Source organism: Pteronotus mesoamericanus, unplaced genomic scaffold (genome assembly GCF_021234165.1).
Source record: "Pteronotus mesoamericanus isolate MK-2021 breed Mesoamerican mustached bat unplaced genomic scaffold, CSHL_Meso_final contig_221, whole genome shotgun sequence".
Lineage (NCBI taxonomy): Eukaryota > Metazoa > Chordata > Mammalia > Chiroptera > Mormoopidae > Pteronotus > Pteronotus mesoamericanus.
Window position 1 is genome coordinate 11739437 of NW_026555092.1, and position 21677 is coordinate 11761113.

At 39.7% G+C, this 21677-nt stretch overlaps 1 protein-coding gene across 5 annotated transcripts in view; it reads right to left on the minus strand.

Annotated features, from left to right (window-relative positions):
• KIAA0319L (KIAA0319 like) overlaps positions 1-21677 on the minus strand; it is a 97161-nt gene that overhangs the window by 25925 nt on the left and 49559 nt on the right. For all 5 annotated transcript variants that reach the window (XM_054571950.1, XM_054571955.1, XM_054571954.1 and 2 more), the window contains exons 4-8: positions 11129-11375; positions 8316-8417; positions 5036-5133; positions 2134-2221; positions 874-966 (exon numbers count right to left, since the gene is read on the minus strand). In XM_054571950.1, coding sequence (XP_054427925.1) covers positions 874-966; positions 2134-2221; positions 5036-5133; positions 8316-8417; positions 11129-11375 — 628 coding nt within the window. The remainder of the gene's footprint in view (positions 1-873; positions 967-2133; positions 2222-5035; positions 5134-8315; positions 8418-11128; positions 11376-21677) is intronic.

Consider the following 21677-nt stretch of genomic DNA (forward strand, 5'->3'; position numbering starts at 1 on the left):
AAGTTGGGAGACAGGGATAGTAGTGATTCTTTTTGCCATATACCTTTACATATTGTTTAACTTTGACCTATTCAAAAATATAAAATAAAATGTGTGAGCTTTTCTACCCTCTCACAAGTGCTCCCTCCTGATCTGCCGCTCCCCTTTGGCCTGCTATTCTTCCAGCCTCCCCTTCTTGTCAGAAGGATCTACGTGAAGTGTCTAACCACACCGGAGATGCCTCTGCTCCAGCAGGGACCACCTCTGCCCGAAACCACTACTGCTGTCAGGCAGTAACAGGGCGTTAATGGGCTTCCAAAGAAACCAGCGAACACTGGTGACATGATAGGCCTGAAACCCCCTGCACGCGCACAGCCAGGACCAATGGCAAAGACCCAGACACCCTCTCCTGTCCTCTGAGGGGAAAACGTGAGTGAGCCCAGGCAGGGGAGCGGAGCACAGGCTGTGAGCCCCTCCAGGAGAAGGCTGACAGGAATCTTCTTAGGCAGTGGTGGCTGCGTGAGAGTTCCTCGGTTAAGACTCAGTGACTTATCTTGCCATGACAGGAAAGAGCTTTGTTTCCATAACTGAAGTGGCAAGTTCATCTAAGAAAAGTTGAAAACCAGCAAGTTTCAACTAAAATAATGATAAATACATGCATGATCCCACTTTCTTACCATCTCAGAATAGAAATATTACTTCAAACAAGCCACATGGGGGTCTTAAATAGGGCCTGTTCTGGTCTTTACATCCTAACCAGTTGCTTCAGATGGTTGGTCTTCCCATAATGTGGCCAAGGAGCCTAAGCAGAATGCAGACATAGCTGGCCCAAATCTGCTACCAGAGTGCACTGTGGACGCCCTTCTGAAACGCCACGCCTAGGGAAGTACTCACGGCTGCCATCAATGACTGTGGACGTGGTTGGCAGAGAAATCTCCTGGAACTGTGGTGACACAATGGCAACGGGAGGCCGATTCTTACGGGGCTCTGCAAGAAAACGGTCCGGGAGAAGTTAACAGAGGGGCTTTGTGAATCAGAGGATGAGCAGACCGTTTCTGGCTGGATTAGAAATGTTTCCATTACATACCTGGTAGCTGGGGCATCACCAAATTCAAAAGTCACAAGACCAGGTTGGCATTCTAACATAAGACACCTGGGAGTGTTAAAGTCTCTTCCAAGCCTGACTATTCCTAACACTACGCCCTTGAATCCTTTCAGTGCTCATGGGCTATCTAGTTCATGAAAAGTACTAAAGCAGTAAGTGACTGCTTTCAGGCAAGCTGACCAGAGGGGGACAGCAAATAAGCTTTGTGCAATAAATGCCTTGGCAAGTAAGCTATCCCTTGCCACAGGACTGTGCTGAAAAGATAATGGGTAATGTCTCAGCCACCCACGAGCCAACTGTGTGTGAGGTGGCCAGGCCAGTGTTGGAAAAGTCACAGACCACTCTGCTGCAGCTGAATGACTGTGAGCCCAGAGGCCTTTTCTTTGAGAAATAATCAAATGGTCTTTCTGCCAAACATATTTTTAAGAGAAAGTATTACCTTGGCTACAAGGTTCAAGGAATTAAAAGAAAATCTATTACCAACAAAGTAAAAAAACCGTATTGAGAATTTGTGCCAATGTATGTGCCACTTGCCAACTTTCCCCAAATATCTATGAAAATGCAAAACAAGATACTTGCTACTGCACTGTAATCCACTTAAAAAGAATGATGGAATTTGGTGTCCAAGGTGAGAGAAAACTGGCAGGGTTTCAGTGAGGAAGTCTGTGAACAAAGGCCCACATTTCTGGAAAGAGATTAGAAAGGGCCAGCCACTTGGCTGGTTCTCCTACATGCTTCTCCCAGGCTCCTGGCTTTCTTATTCTCTTAATTACAACACATGGTTCTCTCTCAGCACGGTCCACTTGGAGAAGTAGTTCTCAGGCAGACAGGCCATACTGCAGTGTGGGTCATATGACTAATACTTCCCTGCCCGGCAAGGTGTTCCAACTAGCATCAAAGTATACGACTATACTTTGCCATCCTAACCTTTTACTGCATTGAATTAGGAATTGTCCGATAAATGTGTTACACAAAAAGAATGGGAATTAAAAACCCCTAAAGTCAGCTCTCCACTTCCCTGGGAACACTGCAGAGGGCTGAGAACATACCTGGTTTTACAGTCACGTTCACAAAGCCTTCCCCTTGGGAATTCCGACCATTTACACTCACTTTGAATTCATACAGGCCTGGGGTGAGCTGCAGAAAGGACAGAAGATCTCACAGTCAATCACAAAGAACAGCAATTATACTTAAAATCACGCATATGTGAACCTTCCCATGCTGACTGTTGGCACTCTCCTCTTCTTGCACTGTTTTCAAAATGGAGAAAGCAAACTAGCTGAAGAGATGAAACGGTGAATTATAAACTAAAAAGCCATAGCTTTTAATGTGAACCTTATTACTAGCTGACTCTAGAACAACAGAAGGGATTTCAATATCTCTGTACTCCCATTTTCATTTAAGAAGAACATTAAGGGCCCAACCATCCTACTTCACAGAGTTATGAAATTAAAACAATCATCTCTGCAAAGAAAAACATTTTGTAAAAATACCAAATTGCTCCCAAATATCTGACTATTTTTCCCTCCTGATTTTCACTAACTGTATAAACATAATATAAAAGAAAAAATAATCACCCAAAATCCTACTGTCCTAACACATCAATTGATCATATTTCTCTTATTTTTTCCCAGTCCTTAACCACACAAAAAATACTTTCAAACAGTTCATCCACTCAACAAACATTTATTGAAAACCAGTTACGTACCAGTAATTGTCCTAAGCCCGGGATTTGGAGATGAATAAGGTAAGATACTTGCCTTCAAGGAGATTGTATGTAAATGGTATTTGGGGTCTAGCTAAAATCAAAGTATGTATCAGACTTTTTATTGTTCTTTCTTCCATTCATTTAGCATGAACATTTTTCCCATTGTAACAGTCTTTTTAATAGTTATTTTAATGGCTGCAGAAGAGTATATGAAAACATGTGCCATAATTCTCATAAGCATTCCACATTGCTGGCTGTTGGAATTGTTTCCAAATTTTCACTATTATAACTAATATTATGATGATGCCTTTTGGGCTTTTAAATTATCTTCTTTGGGTAAATGCTAATTGAGTGCATGCAGCATTTTTGACCACTTCCTTCTTCTTGTAATGCTCGCCCCTTCCTTGGCTTTCACTGCCCTGCCCACTCCTCAGTTTCTTCAGTTCCCTCTTTCCTTTAATGACAGTGTTCCCAGGATTCCAATCACAGCCCATTTCCTTCTTCACTCTACGCACTCTGGATGATCTTATCTATTACCATGGCTTCAACTGTCATCTATTTGAGGTTGGTGTGCAAATTTAGCTCTCTAACCCAGACCTGTATACAACCTGATCTCCAACTCCTTGCCCCTTACTGGACACCTGCACTCAAATGTTTCACAGGTACCCCTAACTCACTCTGTCCAAAAATGAATTAATCGTCTGTAAACCTCCCCTAAACCAGCTCCTCTTTTCAGTGACTACCACCACATTTGCACGAACATCCACCCAGGGGCCTAAGCCAAAGGCTAGAATTATCCTGGACTTCTCTTCAACACCTTCAGGCCATTAATTGATCACCAAGTCTTATCATCAAGTCAAGCTCCATAATATGTCTCCAATCCAATCACTTCTCTTTATTCACACTACTATCCCTTTAGTTTTTAACCATGCATGACAGCACAGTTAAAAGCAAGGTCTTCAGAGACAAAAAATTCCAGTTTAGATCTACCACTCAATAGCTTCGTGAACTTTGGCCAAATCGCTTTATTTTTCCAATTTTTAGTGTTGTCATTTGTACAACATATATTCATATCTACATCTTGGGGTTATTATGAAGATTAAATAAAATAATTGTATAAAACAATTAGCAAAGATTCTTGCATATGGTATGAGCTCAATAGGTCGTTTTTAAGTTTTATTTTATTTACTTAGTTTTCTTTTTAACTCAGGTTATTATCATCTTACACCTAATTCTGTCAACAGCACCCTCATCTGTCTCACTAGCCTGAGTCTTAGTCTCCTCCAATCCGCAGTCAGGGTGACTGCTCTAAACGGAAAACCTGAACATGTCTGGCTCCTACCTAAAACCTTTCAAAGGCTCCCTATTCCCTCTGCATTATATTCAAAGTCCTTACAAAGGCTCCATGTGATCTGGCCTCTGCATCTTTCCAACTTACTTGTGCCATTGCTTCTCATATCATAGGGTCTATTCAGGCTGAACCACATATACTTCCCTTTTTCCCACATGTTCCCTCTAATATTTGCCCCCGTGGACATATTATCTCCCCGGATTACAGTATAATCACTCTGCCCTTTACCAAGTAAGCTGGTAATCTTTCATGACCCAACTAGGCAAACCCTAGGAAATCTACTCTAACTCCCCAGGGTTTCAATACCCCCCGCACTGACCTAGTGCATCCCTCCCATGTCATAGGTACCTGTTTCCAGTCAGTATCACCCACCAGACCCCACTCTTTGAAAGCTAAGATTATGATTAACTCACGGGTAAACCCCCAAAGCCTGCCGCATAACTAGTATACAATAAACAGTTTAGGAATAAAGAAAGGAAGGGAGGGAGAAAGGAAAGGAAGGAATTAACTGCTTGACCAAAGAAAATGTAACTTTTTATGGCTCTTAATGACTATAATGAGTCTCAAAAAACACTGGGCCAATTTACACAATCATGTGGCCACAAATAACCTAGCTTATCTCCCAAATCTGAAATCCTTCTGCTTCCGTTAAAAGCTGTTTAGTGTATATTTGCAGCTATCACCACTATGCTTCTAGTCCTCTCATCATACATGAAAACCGGAGAATTATATACTAATAAATACTGGATGTCAGCCAGTCAAGAATTTTGAATGATTCATTTTCAAAAAATTACTCATGATAAGAGTGTGGACAGATAAGTCTATATTATAAATTTTAAAAAGTGATCAACACCTCTACCCCAGCCCTGCAAAGGACAGGAGGCAAATTCACCTTGGATAGTTTGAGGATCTTGGAATATTTCCCTTCCATTTCTCCACTGTAGTCTTTAGGATGAGTAATGAGTTGCCAGTCATAGTTGTAGGTTTCTCCTATAGAATGGCAGTTACAAAAATCATCAAAACACACACCTACACACAAATAAGGCAGTCACACAGCCTGCCAATGACAAATCTCATCTAAATCTTTTTTTTTTTTTTTTTTTTTTTTTTGGTAAGAGAGAGGGTAAGGGAGGGAGAAAGAGAGGAAGAGAAACATCAATATGAGAGAGAAACACTGATTGGTTGCCACTTGTCCGTGCCCTGACCAGGGATGAAACTGCAACCTAGGCATGTGTCCTGACCAGGAATCAAACTGGCAACCTTTTGCTTTGCAAGATGATGTCCAACCAACTGAGCCACACCAGCCAGGGAGAAATCTCATCCAAATCTTGACAAAGCCTTAGTTCTTAAGATTTCACCCCAAAGCCTGTAGGGAAGCCAAACATTCTGTTGGAAAAAAAAAAAAAAGGGTAGATTCTGCTGCTCAGCTACAGTCAGGGCTTCTCCCACTCTCTCCCAGCAATGCTCAATCCTGCCCCGAACCCATCCGGCTCAGGGCCAACCCTCCCTCAGAAGACCAGGTTTTTCATGATGTGGCATCCCAGTGAAAATGCATGCCCTCCCTACCAACCATCATAGATGAACTCATTGGGCACAAAGGCCATTTTCTTGCAAAACTTCTTTTGCAACAAAGAACAGCAATAACTTCTAAATAACATGGTTCAAAAATAGCTTTTTACAAAGTGCTAACAATGCTTGTCTCACTGAGGTCATCACACCCTGGTGAGTTAAAAGAGCTACTTCATTCCTGCTGAGCTAAATAACACAGTGCAGAAGGTGGCAGGGATGGCCCACTTAAAACAGGCCCCACTGAAATTAATTAAGATCAAATGAAGCATTAAATGGTCCTCATTTGTAGCTCAGACTATATGGCTGGGTAAGGCTAGGATGGAATCCCTTGATCTAAATGGAATTCGCCCAGTAAAAGTGGTCTTAAAATTTGGGGAAGAAAGATGGATATGTGGCTAGGCAAGAGTGGGATTTGGTAAAAAGGTTTAGTTTAAGTTACCACCCAAAAGTAAAAAATAAAAGGAGACATAGGAAACCTCAAATGCTTAGCAGAGAATGGTCATCCTTTTCTTACTTCACAAGTTCAAAAGTTAAAGTTAAAACATAGAACCTAATTCCAAAATAGCCTTCATCTTAAGACCAGATTTTCTTTTGTGGGCCTGAGATACAAGATCTATCACTCTTCCTTTCTCTCCAAAACACCAGCTTGCTTTGAGCAGCTCTCACAAAGGTCTGTGTGGAAACTGGGTGAGACAGGGAGCAGGAAAGAAGGAGCCCAAGCAGGACTGGTGCTGAGAGAGGACATTTCTTCCAGCTGTAGTTGGACATTTTTTTCACATAGAAAACGGACCCATACTAGTTTGTAAGTTGACAATTTTATGATGTCTAAGGCTAACCACACATATTTACTAAAAGAACAATATTCCTAGGACAGAAAAGCTCAGGGGATAAATTATGTTTTAGAGCCAGACATTTACCCAAGGGTGGGAACAACTCGAGTGCAGTCCTGTGAGGCAGAAAGCTAGTTTTAATGATTAGGGCGGTGGTTTTCGCACTGGGCCTCCAAGCTCTGGTGGAACCCTGCGAGGAGAAGAGGGGGATGGAGAGCAGGCAGAGTTAGTCCTGCCTCCTTGTTCCCTTTGGAAGTTTGAAAACAACCACCTCATGTATCTGATTAAAGGTTGAAGAAACTGCAGAGTGGAGTGTTGAAAAAAATCTGTTTCTGAACTGTGTTTTGGAAGGCTGATCTCCAATGCAATATTAACTCACAGATATGTACATGCAAACAGAGGTCAGAAAAGGAAATACTACAATAGAGCCCAGCATATCTTTCACCAAAGAGTGGAAGCAATGGCAGCTCAAGGCAGTTCTTTCCTCACCTCCATCTTCAAAGACCACCACATCCATTTATCTTAGCTTACCACTGGAGGAGGAAAGGAAAAAGCTCTAGAGGAAGGTGGAATACACTGACAAGGAAAACACAATTTGAGAGCAGAAATATAGAGCAGAGAGGGCAGTTAGGTTCTGGAAAAGTACTTTTTGCATAAATATACTATTTGATGTTGGACCCAGAAAGTAGAAATATTATACTGGATGTGTGTATACCTAAAACAGAAGTACCCCTGCACTGACTGGAGTGGCTCAGTGGGTTGGGCATTGCTCCGCAAAGAGAAAAGCCAGTGGTGGGATTCCCGGTTGGGGCGCATGCCTGGGTGGGGCATGCGAGAGGCAGCCAATCGATGTTTCTCTCACACATTGGTGTTTCTCTCTCTCTCTCTGTCTCTCTCTCTCCTCCTCTCCCTTCCCTTCTCTATAAAAAATAATAAATAAAATCTTTAAAAAAATAAAATAAAATGGAAGTACCTCTTCCTGAATTGAGTATGACATTCTACTTGACTGACATTATAAATGACAGTAACATAGACCCAATGCAATCATTTTCCATCAAAGTATGCTTCACTTCATGTCACAGAGAGTCTTAAGGGAATATGTATGTGTTTACAAGTCAAACTTTGGTATATTACTGTATACTTCTAAGGTGAAAGGGATGTTCATATTACAAAAGTTTTCTTAAACAATGAATTAATCATCCTTTAATATTTTGTAAATTTGAGTTTTATATATTATATTGGGCCTGCCTTTTTTTTTTAAGTAACAAATTTATAGTAGCAGTAATCTTGAATAACTTCTCTACAAATTTTGTATCTGTTATTTACTAGTTGTTTGGCCAAAATAAAGAGGTCAGCCCGTCTCAGTTTCTCCCTCTTTTAAGTGGGTATAATATAACCTGTATTTATTGAGCATCATGCATATGCTAGGCACTGAATTGGGCGCCTTATATATACTATTTCATTTTGCCCTTAAAGTAACATAATTACATAGGAATTATCCTTGTTTTACTAAGAAAGAAACAGAAACTTAGAGAAGTTAAATAACTTTCTGAATATCATTCAGCTAATGACAGGCTGAGCTGGGATTTGAATCCAGTCTTGACATTAAAGACTATGATCTCAAACATATTATATAACCTCTTGTATCACATAAATTTGTGCGTTTACATGTATATCCTATTCTCACAGGATTGCTGCAATGAGTAAATGAGTTAAGGTATATAGATATCATTATAAATTAAAATATTGTCCAAATGTAAGGGGCTGTCTTACCTTCAAGTGGTTCTTGGAGAACAGATGCATTTAACTGAACTTCATTCTTAGGTAGGGTAATCTGGACACTCTCTCCAGCAAATACCACCAGTTGCTTTTTAACTGAAAATGAAAAAAATATATAAGAAATGAGAAATTAGATCCAAACTATCTCATTTTTCTCCTTCCTTTTGTGGCCAAATTTGTTTTATAAACAATATTCAGCTACTGCCTTCATTTCCTTATTATTTATCTATTCTAATCACCTGAAATTTTATTCTGCCTCCACTTTTCCACTGCAAAGTGGATCTTTTGAGGTCATTAACAAACTGCTTCTTAGCAAATCTAACAGCTGTTTTTCCACCCTCATCCTTCACCACTGTGGCATCTAATACTGCTGACTGCCTCCATCTTAAAACTTTCAGTTACAATGACACCATATTATTCTACTTTTCTTCCTTTCTAAGTTTTTCTATACTGTATTTTAACTATCGTCGATATTTAAGCTCTCTTTATATAGAGCTCAATAAACAGAATTCAGTTCTGTTTCCAGGACCATCTTTATGCTGATAAATAACTTCCTAAATAAAACAGATATTTGAAGGCCCTGGTCAGGTAGTTCAGTTGGTCGGTGCATTACCCTGATACACCATGGTTGTGGGTTCAATCCCAGTCAGGACACAGACAAAAATCAATCAATGAATGTGTAAATAAGTACAACAAAAATCAATGTCTGTCTGTTTCTTCTTCTAGCTATCTAAAATCAATTTTAAAATATACATATATAATGCTCCTAGAAGAAAAGGCAAAGGTTGATCACAAGGCCAGCCTTAATTTCTTTCCATTCCAATTGCTACAACCATAGCTTAGATCATTCCAAGAATCTTCCTTGTTCTTCCCTCTGTAAGCTCTCCCTCTGTAAGATACTCTACTCTATTCTGTCTTCCTAAAACACCTACCATTATTAGTTTTTCTAAAATACCCACCATGTTATTCTCCTACTCAAGACCCCCGCACACACCATGTTTAAGGCCAAACTCATAGCATAGTATAAGAGAACCACTTTCATCTGATCACACCATCTCACCCTTCCTACGCAATTCTGTCTCTAATTATATTCCCTCTTGTATTCCCACTGAAGTCTGCTCTTGGGGACTTTGCTAACGCTGCTAAAGCTATTTCCTTCCATTGGGGTGACAGCTTTCTTTATTCTTAATACAATGCTTTGCTTTTAGCTTAAAGCCACTCATCTCTCCAAGAAATCTTCCCAGGCCATTTCAGTTCAAACTGATTAAAAATTTTCATTTATTTATTTTTAGAGAGAGGGGAAGAAAGGGAGAAAGAGAGGAGGAGAAACATTGATGTAAGAGAAATACCATTCGGGTGTCTCTCGCACTCGCCCCAGTGGGGACCAGGCCACAACCCAGGCACATGTCCCAACAGGGAATTAAACTGGCATCCTTTCACTTTGCAGGACAATGCTCAACCAGCTAAGCCATGCTGGTCAGGGCCTGACCTACTTTTTGAACTACTTTGGCTTTTTTAGAATACCGCATCATCTCATAGCAATATATTGTCTTTATACCACTCATCGGCCTTTTCATACATGTTAGGGTTTCTCAACCTTGGTGCTTTGGATCAGATCATTCTTTGCTGTGGGAAAACTGTGTTGTGTACTCTAACAAGGTTAGGAGGATCCCTGGTCTCTACCCTCTAGATGTAAGCAGTACCCCCCTCCATAGTTTTAACACCCAAAAATGTTTGCAGGTTGTTGAGAAACACTGATTATTTACATCTGACAATAATTGTTCATCTAGTATGCGACCTTGGAACTAGAGAACTTAAAGCAAACAACTGGCTAGTCTACCCACATTTCAAGACTGGAGCTGAGAAAGCTTCCTAGACAAACAGGAAATCTGAGATGTATCAGTCTACTTGGGAACACTTCATGCTCTTGGGGAGAAATAAAACCATCCATTATGGAAGCTTCTCCATTTAGACACCCCAGGAGACGGAATAAGAATTCTCTGAAGTGACTTTCAAAAAAAAAAAAAGAGAGAGAGAGAGAAAGAAAGAAACCCTATACTTAAGGAAAGTATAATGGGCGAAAATGTAGTACAGCCCAACCCTTTCTCAATTACACCAAAAATTATATGCATTTTGTATGAATGAAAAAGTTACTTTAGTGCTACAAGATTGAAATCCTAAAATTTCATGTTATATTACACCAAAAAAACACCCTTGGAAATTAAAATTTGGCAAAAAATCATTTTCACTGGCTTTGCTTCACCAGGTTGACTTTTTCAGGGGTTGAAGATCAACTTAGTTTCCTTGATTAACCATTTCCTCCTAATACCTTAGAACAGCACTCATGAAGCACAAACTTGTTAAGGCAACATTCTACGCATAAATCTCCATCTTAAGGATAGTCTTAAAAAATAAAGATGCTGTCAAAATCAGAGAGATAAATATCTGACCTATAATCGGCCATTCAGAAGGCAAATAGGTGCACAGATTCAACTCTTTCTTCCCAGTGGCCTCTGTTTGCAGAATTCCTTGAACATTACTTAATTGAATCTGTGCCTTTAAGTCCAAGGCATGGTGGAATCTGGCTCTGGGAGACAAGCCTCATATATTCCCATAGGTTGGAGAGTACTGAGAAAAGGATGGAGAGCCCCAAATCTTATGATTACAGGAACACAGGATTAGTTTTTTCTCTAACCTACAGAATTAAAAGACATGCCTCCTTCCTTCCTTCCCACTAGAAGGGAACATTTTGATCAAATGCTCAACTTTCCCATCTGATCTCCATGGGCAGGAGCAAAGGGTCTCACCTGGATACGGTGCTGAGGTGCTCTGCAAAGAAGCATGGGGGGTGGGAGTAGTGTATTTGTAGGAGGGAGCCACTGGCAGAGGGGTAGCAATTTGGATTTTCCCAAGGCTTTTCACTTGCTGAGCGCTAGGCGTAGTGGCCAGATCCTCTGACATCTCAGGTTGGACTGAAACATTCTTTGTCCAAACAGTTATCTCCCCAGCCACATCTGTGGTTAGGGGATTGGAAATTGTAATCGCCTTATGGACCTAAAGAAATGCAAAAATTCAATTGAGTAGGCAAAAGTTATACACTCCATTTTTTAGGTCATGTCTCATGAAATAATTGCACATTAAATTTTTTTTTAATGTAAAACTGTCAAAAATATTCAAGAAACTAACATCACCATCCAAACAGCTGTTAAAATGTTGATATAAATCTTAAAACAAAATAGTAATGATTATACTCTGTATAGTGCTTTTATCTTTTTTCCCCACTTAATATTTATATTCAATCTTTCTGCAAATACTTCCTACACACCTATTATGAAACAGGCCTTCTGGGTCCAAGATATAAATTAAACATAATCACTGTGGTCAAAAGTGAACAATAGAGTGGGGGAGAGAGAACTTAAAACACAGTAAGCCAAAATGTAACTGTATCCACAAAAGTTATGATGAACCAAAGAAACACATTTTAATTCATCTCTTGGAGAAAGGGAGCATGTGAAGAAGGATGGTTTAAATAAAAGCTTTCTGGAAAGGAAGAGTCCTGAGCTGAGTTTTAAAGGGTAAAACAGTTGTTTACGCAAAAGGCTGAGGTAAGAGATGAGTATAGGCACAACGAATGAGGTTAACACGGCGGGTGTTGGGAACTGAGAATCATAAGCAAAGTGGGAGGCATAAAGTAATGGAAGGTGAGCTGGAAAGACAGTCAAGGGCCAGACTAAAGAGAGTATATGCCTATTTAAGAAGCCAGTTAATGGTGAACAACTAAAGGGTTGTATGCAGGGAAGTGACAAGGTCTGGTTTCTGTTTTAATGAATCAATCAGGTTGCTGCCCAGCATATGGGTTTGAAGTAAGACAACAGCAGGAATACCACTTAGGACGGAGCTGTGTTCATCCAAATGAGAAACAATGAGTGGCTAAACAAAGATGGTGGTATGGATTTTTTCAAATCAACTTAATTGAAATATAATTTACATAAAATTAACTGCACACATTTAAGTGTATAGGGAGGACTTCTGGCCAAGATGGCACAGTAGGTAAACTTGGCTCAGCTCGTCACACAACCACATCAAAATTATAACTAAAATACAGAACAACTGTCACTTAGGACCACCAGAAATTGAGTTGAATGGAAGTCTGACAACTGCAGCATTAAAGAAACCAAATACATCCAGACTGGTAGGAGGAAAAGAGACACTGAACAGGCTGGTCCCACATCCATGTGTGATGGATAAAAATTCAGGAGGGATATCTTGGATGCAAGAATTCCAAGCCCCACACCAGGCCCCCAGCCCAGGGTTCCAGTGCCAGGGATATAAGTCCCCATAACTTCTGGCTGCAAAAATCAGTGAGAACTGAGTTGGGGGAAGAAACTGTTGGAATTCCAAGCAGTTCCTCTTAAAGAACCCACACACAAACTCACTCAGACTCACTCCCTCTGAGCTCCAGCACTAGGGTAGCAGATTGAAAGGCACCAGAGGCACACAGGAAAAAACTGAAGATTCTGGCATCAAGGTGAGAGCTGGGGTACAGCTTTCTCCCAGACAGAAAGGTGGGCAGAGGCCATTATCCCTTTTCTGAACACTCCCCTGACAAAGCCACAGAGCTAGCAGGCTGGTACCATATATGAGACTCCATCACCCTGGCTAACACTGTTTGCCCTGCCCTGGAGATCCCCAGAAACTGTCCCACCCAACCAATGGGCCCATGCAAGCTGTTTTTCCATATGAATGGCTGGTCTTGGCTCAGGCTTCTCAACTTCCTAAATCTGCTCAACCAAGCAACAGCCGGCCTCTGTGAGTCCCCAGTCCCTGTACCTCTTGCTCAGTGGTCCGAGGCACAGAACTAGCAGCAGCCAGCATAGATTCACAGTTTGGCTCTGCCTGAGAATCTCCAAGCCCAGTACAAGTATCAGCCATCTCAGATTGCTTTATAGCTCAGGAATGGTGGCCCCAGGAAAAACACAGGTGGTCAAAGGGCAGGGGCTGACCTTGGCCTGTACCACCCGGAAATCCCCAGAGCCTGTTCACCTGGAGGACAGCTACAGACCACATCGAAACACCACTACCCTGCCCTGGCACAGCTAATCCTCCACAGACGGCAGAGCTTGGTGGTCAGTGGTCACAGCCAGTCCTTGCAGCTGACTGGCCTGGATAAATCCCTTCCATTGACCTGCCAACAGCAATGAATGCTGAACTACGAGAGGCAGGTGTACTTAGCCCACACAAAGGATGCACCTTGAGTGCCCAGCTTGGGTGATAGGGGAGGCTGTGCCACTGGGCTCTACAGGACAACTACCTCATTAGGCCACCCTACCAAGATAGAAAGTCATAGCAGCTCTACTTAGTACACAGAAGCAAACACAGGGAGTCTGCCAAAATGAGGAGACAGAGAAACATGGCCCAAATGTAAGAAGAGATCAAAACTCCAGAAAAAGAACTAAATGAAATAGAGATAAGGAATCTATCAGATGCAGAGTTCAAAACATTGGTTATAAGGATGTTCAGGGAACTTAATGAGGACCTCAGCAGCATAAAAAAGATCTAGTCAGAAATGAAGGATACACTAATTGACATAAAGAACAATTTAAAGGGAAACAACAGTAGAGTGGATGAAGCTGAATATCAAATCAATGATTTGGAACATAAGGAAGCAAAAAACAACCAATGAGAACAAAAAGAAAAAAGAATCCAAAAAACAAGGACAGTGTAAGCAGCCTCTGGGATAGCTTCAGAGGTCCAACATTTGCATCATAGGGGTGCCAGAGGGAGAAAAGAAAGAGCAAGAAGTTGGAAATCTATTTGAAAAAAATAATGAAAGAAAACTTCCCTAATTTGGTGAAGGAAATAGACATGCAAGTTCAGGAAATAGACACAGAAAGTCCCAAACAAGATGGATTCAAAGAGGTCTACTCTAAAACACATCATAATTAAAATGCCAGATGTTAAAGATAAAGAGAGACTCTTAAAAGCAGCAAATGAAAAGTAATTAGTTAACTACAGGGGAATTCCCATAAGACTGTCAGCTGATTCTCAAAAGAAACTTTGCAGGCTAGAAGGGATTGGCAAGAAATAGCCAAAGTCATGAAAAGCAGGGACCCACAACCAAAACTGCTCTACTCAGCAAAGCTATCATTTAGAATCTTAGGGCAGATAAAGAGCTTCCCAGACAAGAAAAAAACTAAAGGAGTTTGTCATCGCTGAACCACTATTATATGAAATAGTAAAGGGACTTATTTAAGAAAAAGATCAAAACTGTGAACAATAAAATGGCAAAAATTACAAATCTATCAACAATTGAATCTAAAAAACAAACTATGCAAACAAGAACAGAAACAGAATCATGGATACAGGGAGTGTTCTGATGGTTACCAGATGAGAGTGGGGTGCAGGTGAATGGGTGAAGAGGTGAGGGGATTAATACAAATAGGTAGTTACAGAAAAAATAGCCATGGGGATGTAAAGTACAGTACAGGAAATAGGGTAGCTGAGTGGAGAGTGGCAAAGGGGGGAAGATCAGGACAATTCTGAAAGCATAATCACACAAATCACATGCTCATATCAATAGATGTGGAAAAAGCATTTGATAAGGTACAGCATCCATTTATGATAAAAAACAATCAGCAAAGTGGGAGTAGAAGGAGCATACCTCAACATAATACAGGTTATATACGAGAAACCTACAGCCAACATCATACTCAACAGGGAAAAACTAAAAGCTTTCCCACTAACATCAGGATCAAGACAAGGATGTCTGCTTTCATCACTTCTATTCAACATAGAATTGGCAGTCCTAACCACAGCAATCAGACAAGAAAAAGAAATAAAAGGCATCCTAATAGGAAAGGAGGAAGTTAAATTGTCATTATTTGTAGATGACATGATAGTGTACATAGAAAACCCCACAGACTCCCCAAAAAGCTACTCGACCTAACAAGAGAATTTCACAAAACAGTTGGATACAAAGTCAATATTCAGAAATCAAAGGCATTTTTGTACACCAACAACAAAGTATCAAAAACAGAAATCAGGAAAAAAATCCCATTTGCTATAGCAACAAGAAAAATAAAGTACCTAGGAATACACCTAACCAAGGAGGTAAGAGACCTGAACTCAGAAAACTACACAACACTGAAGAAAGAAATTAAGGAAGACACAAATAAATGGAAGTATATACCGTGTTCATGGATTAGAGGAATTAACATCAAAATGTCCATACTACTCAAAATAATGTAATTTAAAAAAAATTAAGTATATAGGTCAATGAGTTTTGACAAGTGTATATACCCATGTAATGTAATCAAGAGATGGAACATTTCTATCAGCCCCAAAAGTCGGTTCTTTCCCCTCTGCAGCAAATTCCTGCCTCCATCATCAGGCTCAGGTAACCACTGATTTGTTTCTCATCACTAAACTAGTTTGGGCTTTCTTAATTTCATATTAAAAAATCTTATACATACTATTTTTGTTTCTGGCTGTTTTCACACAACATGTTTTTAAGATTCATTGATGATTGTGTATACCAGTGGTTCACTCCTTTATGTTACTGAATAGTCTACTATTGTAGAAACATAAAATTTATTTATCTGTGCATCTAGCGATAGATTTACATTGTTTTCAGTGCTCAGCTCTTATAAACAAAGCTATTATGAATATTTCAATACAAATGTTTCTGTAAACATGTTTTGATTTATCTTAAGTACTTAGAATACTTATCATTAGTTACATATGTGTATGTTTAACTTTATATGAAACCATGAACTGTTATCAAGTGGCTGTTCCATTTTGCATTTCCACCAAAAATGTATGAGAGTTCCAGTTGCTCCACAACTTCACCAACACTTGGTATTCATCTTTTTATTTTTTGGTCATTCTAATAGTACCTCACTGTGATTTAATTTGCATTTTCCTAATGACTAATGAGGCCAGTCATATATTTTCATGTTAACTTTATTTGAATATTTGTTCATTTTTTACAACTTTATTAAGGTATAACTGACATACAATGAATGAACTGAACACATTTAAAGTCTACAATTAGGTAAACTTTGACATATGTGTATACCTATGAAACCATCACTACAATCAAGGTAATGAACATATCCACCCTGTCCAAAGATTCCTCACGCTCCTTTGTAACCCCTTCTCCCCCCACCTCCATCCCCAAGCAACCACTGCTCTGCTTTCTGTCACTATAATTAGTTTGCATTTTCAAGAATTTTATATAAAGGGAATCACCCATTATGTACTTTTTTTTTGGTCTGGCTTCTTTTACTCAGCAAAATTATTGTTATTCACCATATTGTCATGTGTATTAATCATTCTTTTCTTATGATTGCTGAGTAGCATTCTGTCTGATTCATTAACCAAAAGATGAACACTAAAATTGATTCCAGTTTTTGGCTATTACAAATTGAGCTGTTATGTTCCTCTAGTCTTTGCGTGACTATATCCTTTCATTTCTCTTGGATAAATATCTATGAGTAGAATGACTGGTCATATGGAAGATGCACCTTTAGATTTTTTTAAAAACTGCCAAACAATTTTTCAAAGTTACAGTACCATTATATAGTCCCACCACCACTGTTAGCATTCTAGTCCTACAAACTTGTCTTTTTGCCTTAAAAAGGAAGTCTTTTTAATTTTAGCCATTACTGAGGTGTATAGCGGCACCTTATTGTAGTTTTAATTTGCACTTTCCTAATGATTAAATATGTTCAGCATCTTTCATGTACTTATTGGACTTCTGTGTATGTGGACAATCTGTTCATTATTGGTTTTCTAATTTAGTTACAAGAGTTCTTTATATATTCCACAAATAAGTCCTTTGTTAGGTATTTAATTTGCAAATTTACTTTCCCAGTCTATAGCTTAAGTCTTCATCTATTTTGATAGCATCTTTTAAATAATTTTATATTTTGATGAGCTCAAGATTATCAATTTTTCTGTTTCATGCTTTTAGTGACTTATTCATTCAAGACAACAAAAATGTTCTATAAGTTTTATAGTTTTAGCTCTTAAATTTAGGTCTATGATCCATTTTGAGCGAATTTTTGTGTATGGTGTGAGTTAAGGATGAAGCTTCATGTTTTTCCTATTACTATCCAATTATGCCAACATCATTTATTGAAAACGCTGTCCGTCCCCCACTGAATTGCTTTGGCACATGAATTGACCATATTTGTCGAGTCTATTTCTGGACTCTATTCTGTTTCATTTATTTAGTCTATCTTTATGCCAGTTCCACTGATTTGATTACTACTTCTTTATAGTAAGCCTTTAAGCTTAAGTCTTCTGATTTTGTTCATTTTCAAAATTATTTTTGATCATTCCAAGTCCCAATTCATGTACATGGCTGCATTAGTTTCCTAGAGCTGCCATAACAAATTACCACAAACTTGGTGACTTAAAACAGCAATCCCCAATTTTTTTGGCACCAGAGACTAGTTTCATGGAAGACAATTTTTCCACGGACTCGGTGGGGCGGGTAGGGCAGCAGGGGCGGGGGGGGCAGGGGTGGAGAGGGGGTTGGTTTTAGGATGATTCAAGTGCATTACATTTATTGTGCACTTTATTTCTATTATTATTACATTGTAATACATAATGAAATAACTCACCATAATGTGGAAACAGTGGGAGCCCTGAGCTTGTTTTCCTGCAACTACACAGTCCCATCTAGGGATGATCATCTGTATTTGCAGCCATTCCCCAGCACTAGCATCACTGCCTCAGCTCCATCTCAGATCAGACATTAGATTTTTACAAGGAGCACACAGGTCCCTCGCATGCACAGTTCACAGTGGGGTTCATGCTCCTATGATGATCTGCTATGCTACCAATGATCTGACAGCAGGTGGAGCTCAGTGATGCAAGCAATGGGGAGAGGCTGTAAATACAGATGAGGCTTGGCTCGCTCACTCGCCTGCCACTCACCTCCCACTGTGTGGCCCAGTTCTAACAGGCCACAGACCGGTACCAGTCTGTGACCCTGGGGTTGGGGACCTCTGATTTAAAACAATGGAAGTTTATTTTCTCACAGTTCTAAAGGCCAGAAGTACAAAATCAAGGCATTGGTATGGCCACATTTCCTCCGGTTTGTGAGAAGAATCCTCTGTGCCCCTTCCAGCTCCTAGAGGCTCTTAGCATTCCTTGGCAACATAACTCGTTTCCGTGTCCATCCTCACCTAGCCTTCTTTCTTATGTCACTGTGGGTCCAAATCTCCCCCCTTTTTTTCTTTTTTAAATAATCCTCACCTGAAGATATGTTAATTGATTTTAGAGAGAGAAAGTGGGGCAGGGGGAAAGAGAGAGAGAGAAAGAGAGGGAGAGAGAAAGAGAGAAATATCAACCAGCTACCTACCATACATACCCCAACTAGGGATCAAACCCACAACCTTGGCATGTGCCCTGACTGGGAACCAAACCTGCTACCTTTTGGTGTACCCACTGATGCTCCAACAAACCAAGACACCCAACCAGAGCTCTCTCTCCTTTTTCTTGTGAAGAGGCCAGTCATTGAATTTAGAGCCTACCCTAAATACAGAATGATTTCATCTCAAGATCCTTAATTTTACCTGCAAAGATCCTATTCCCAAATAAGGTCACATAGTGAGGTTCCAAGTGGAGACAATTTTGGGGAGTATACTAATTCAACCCGTTACAATGGTATCTCTCTCCATTTGTTTAGTTCTTTATTTTCTCTCAGCAATGTTTTATAGTTTCCTGTATATAGCTTTTGCACATATTTTGTTACATTTATCCCTAACTATCTCAGGTTTTTGGATACTATAATACATTTTAAAACTTTAATTCTCAATTAATCATTACTAATATATAAACACAATTGGACAGTAACCAGAGGGGAGGAGAGAGAGGGCTAACGGGGAAAAGAAGGGGAAGGGTCAAGTCAAGGAACATGTATAAAGAATCCATGGACAAAGCCAAAGTGGGGAAGGATTGGGGGGGGGGGGGGGGCAGGGAAAAGTGGTGATGGGAAAATAGAGACAACTGTGTTTGAACAATAAAAAGAATAAATTTAAAAAATAATAAACACAATTGATTTTGTATATTCATCTTATATCCTGCAACCTTGCTAAATTCACTTAATAATTCTAGTAGCTTTTATGTAAACCCCTTGGAATTTTCTAGGTATATGATTATATCGTCTATGAATAAAGGCAGCTTTACTTCTTCATTTCCAATTTTGTATTCCTTTCATTCTCTTGCATTATCACATTGGCTAGGGCCTCCAGAATAATGCTGAATAAAAGTGGTTAGAGCCATTCTTTGTGGTGTAATTGCCATCTCATTTTCCTTTAAATATTTGAACATAGAGTCCTTTACTTTTTAAGCATTTTATTTTAACAGCTGCTTTGAGGTACTTGCTAAATTAACAGGTGAGTCCACTCAGAATTCATTTCTGTTGATTATTATTTTTCCCTGAGCATGAGTCACATTTTCCTGATACTTTTTTGCATATCTCATAACATCTGGCTGAAAACTGGAAATATTTTAGTTTTCCAACTAAAAAGAGAATTGGTGCAACCCTGGATTCTGTTTTATTTTTCTGAAGGGCTATTATTTTTGGTAACCTCCCTGTACTTAAACTAGAGAATCTCTCATAATGCATACACACATGCACACACGCGCACACACAGTATGTTGCCACTGATGTCTCTGCTCAGTTTTAATTCTTACTTTCATTTTGCCCTGGGTGCCGAGACATCACCCTATATCTGCATAGTTTAGCAGTCAACCGATGATTTGGGTAGATGTCACCCAAACACCTGAAGCCCATAAAGCTTCACCCTCTGCCAATCCATCTGTGTATTGCTTGAGGAATGCAATCTAAATTTCAGCCAATTCTTAAATTTCCCTTGATTTTTACTTTTTACCAGGCTCTCTTGGGCCTCTTTCGCATGTGCAAAGTTTCTCGGTCAGCTAGGGACATGTGGAGAGCTTATCTCAACCCTTCTATGGCTCTTTAATTTTCAGGCTCTTCCCATTAAGTTTCTGGCAGGTCCTCTACTCACCCCAACAGGAACTGCAACCTCAGCCTAGCAAAGCTGTGGATTCTCTTCATTCATTCCCAATGGAGTTTGCCAATTTTAGTTGGCAAAGCTGTAAATTTCACCCTCAGCCCCAAATAAAGTGCACCCCATCTTGCAGAAAAGTTGCTAGTTATCATGTCCAGCCACACATGGTAAAACTAATTTTTTGTTTTTTATCACACATAGGATTTTTTATTTATTACCATTAAATTTACCATTAAATGTCTGAGTTTTCAACAGACTCTTGGAATGAAGGCTCATGTCCATCAGTTGGTTCAACTTTAGCACCTGTCTCATCACCAGTACCTTTCCCAAGAGTACGACCTTCACTACGAAGTTTCATGAGTTTTCCCAGTTCAAACTTGGGCTTCTTCAGCATTTCAACTTTTCTAAGACATCATGGAGTGGGTAATTAGATTGGCAAACATTTTTTCTTTTCCAATACTATCTGGAATCAATTTATTGACAACTTCTTTCAAGTAATTTGTCTGCACCTCTGGCATCATGATTTCCATCATCTTCTGGATTTGATAGGCCTGTTGATGCAGAGCATAAGAGGTCTTCTGAATCTGATTGTTGCATTTCATAGTAAAACCAACACAGAACAGACGAAGCAAAAATCATCAGTAGTCTTGACATCAACATGATCTTCAATCACGGTCTGCCATTTTTTGATCATGGAGCAAGCACATTGTCACAGGGAAGATCCATGACATGGAAATTAGGCAGTTTTTGCCCTGAACATCCTCGGTAATTAGCTTGAGTTTTCAAACTGTAACTTCATCATTCTGCAGAGCAGCTAGGCTCACTTCAAAACCACAATCCACGAGACCATCAGATGTGATTTTTGGTTCCCTGAATCCTTCCTGACTAATGCTTTCCCGATATTTCTTACTGGAAAGCTGGCGTTTTCATATCATATCAACCTTTTGTGGAAACTGATCAAAAATTCTCTTCCTGGCTTCCTTTTTGCCTCATATTATAAGGTGCTTGTTCTTGCTGAATGTCATGATGCTGCTCACACAGCCAAAAGGAAAACTACATTTTCTTGTCTCCTGAGCTGTGGTGATGGAGGTCAAGACAGATGGGACAAGCCCCAGGAAAAAGGCTACAAGACTCCCACTGCACTTGCTCCTAGCATTACCAAGAATAAACATTTCCTGAAGAATAAACACTTCTCAACTTGCTTCTGCCTCTATTACATATCTAGTAGCCAGAAATACCTGTTTTTGATTCTGCCCAGTTTTATACGTGTTTTTTACAATGAAATAACTTTGAGTCCATTATGATACCT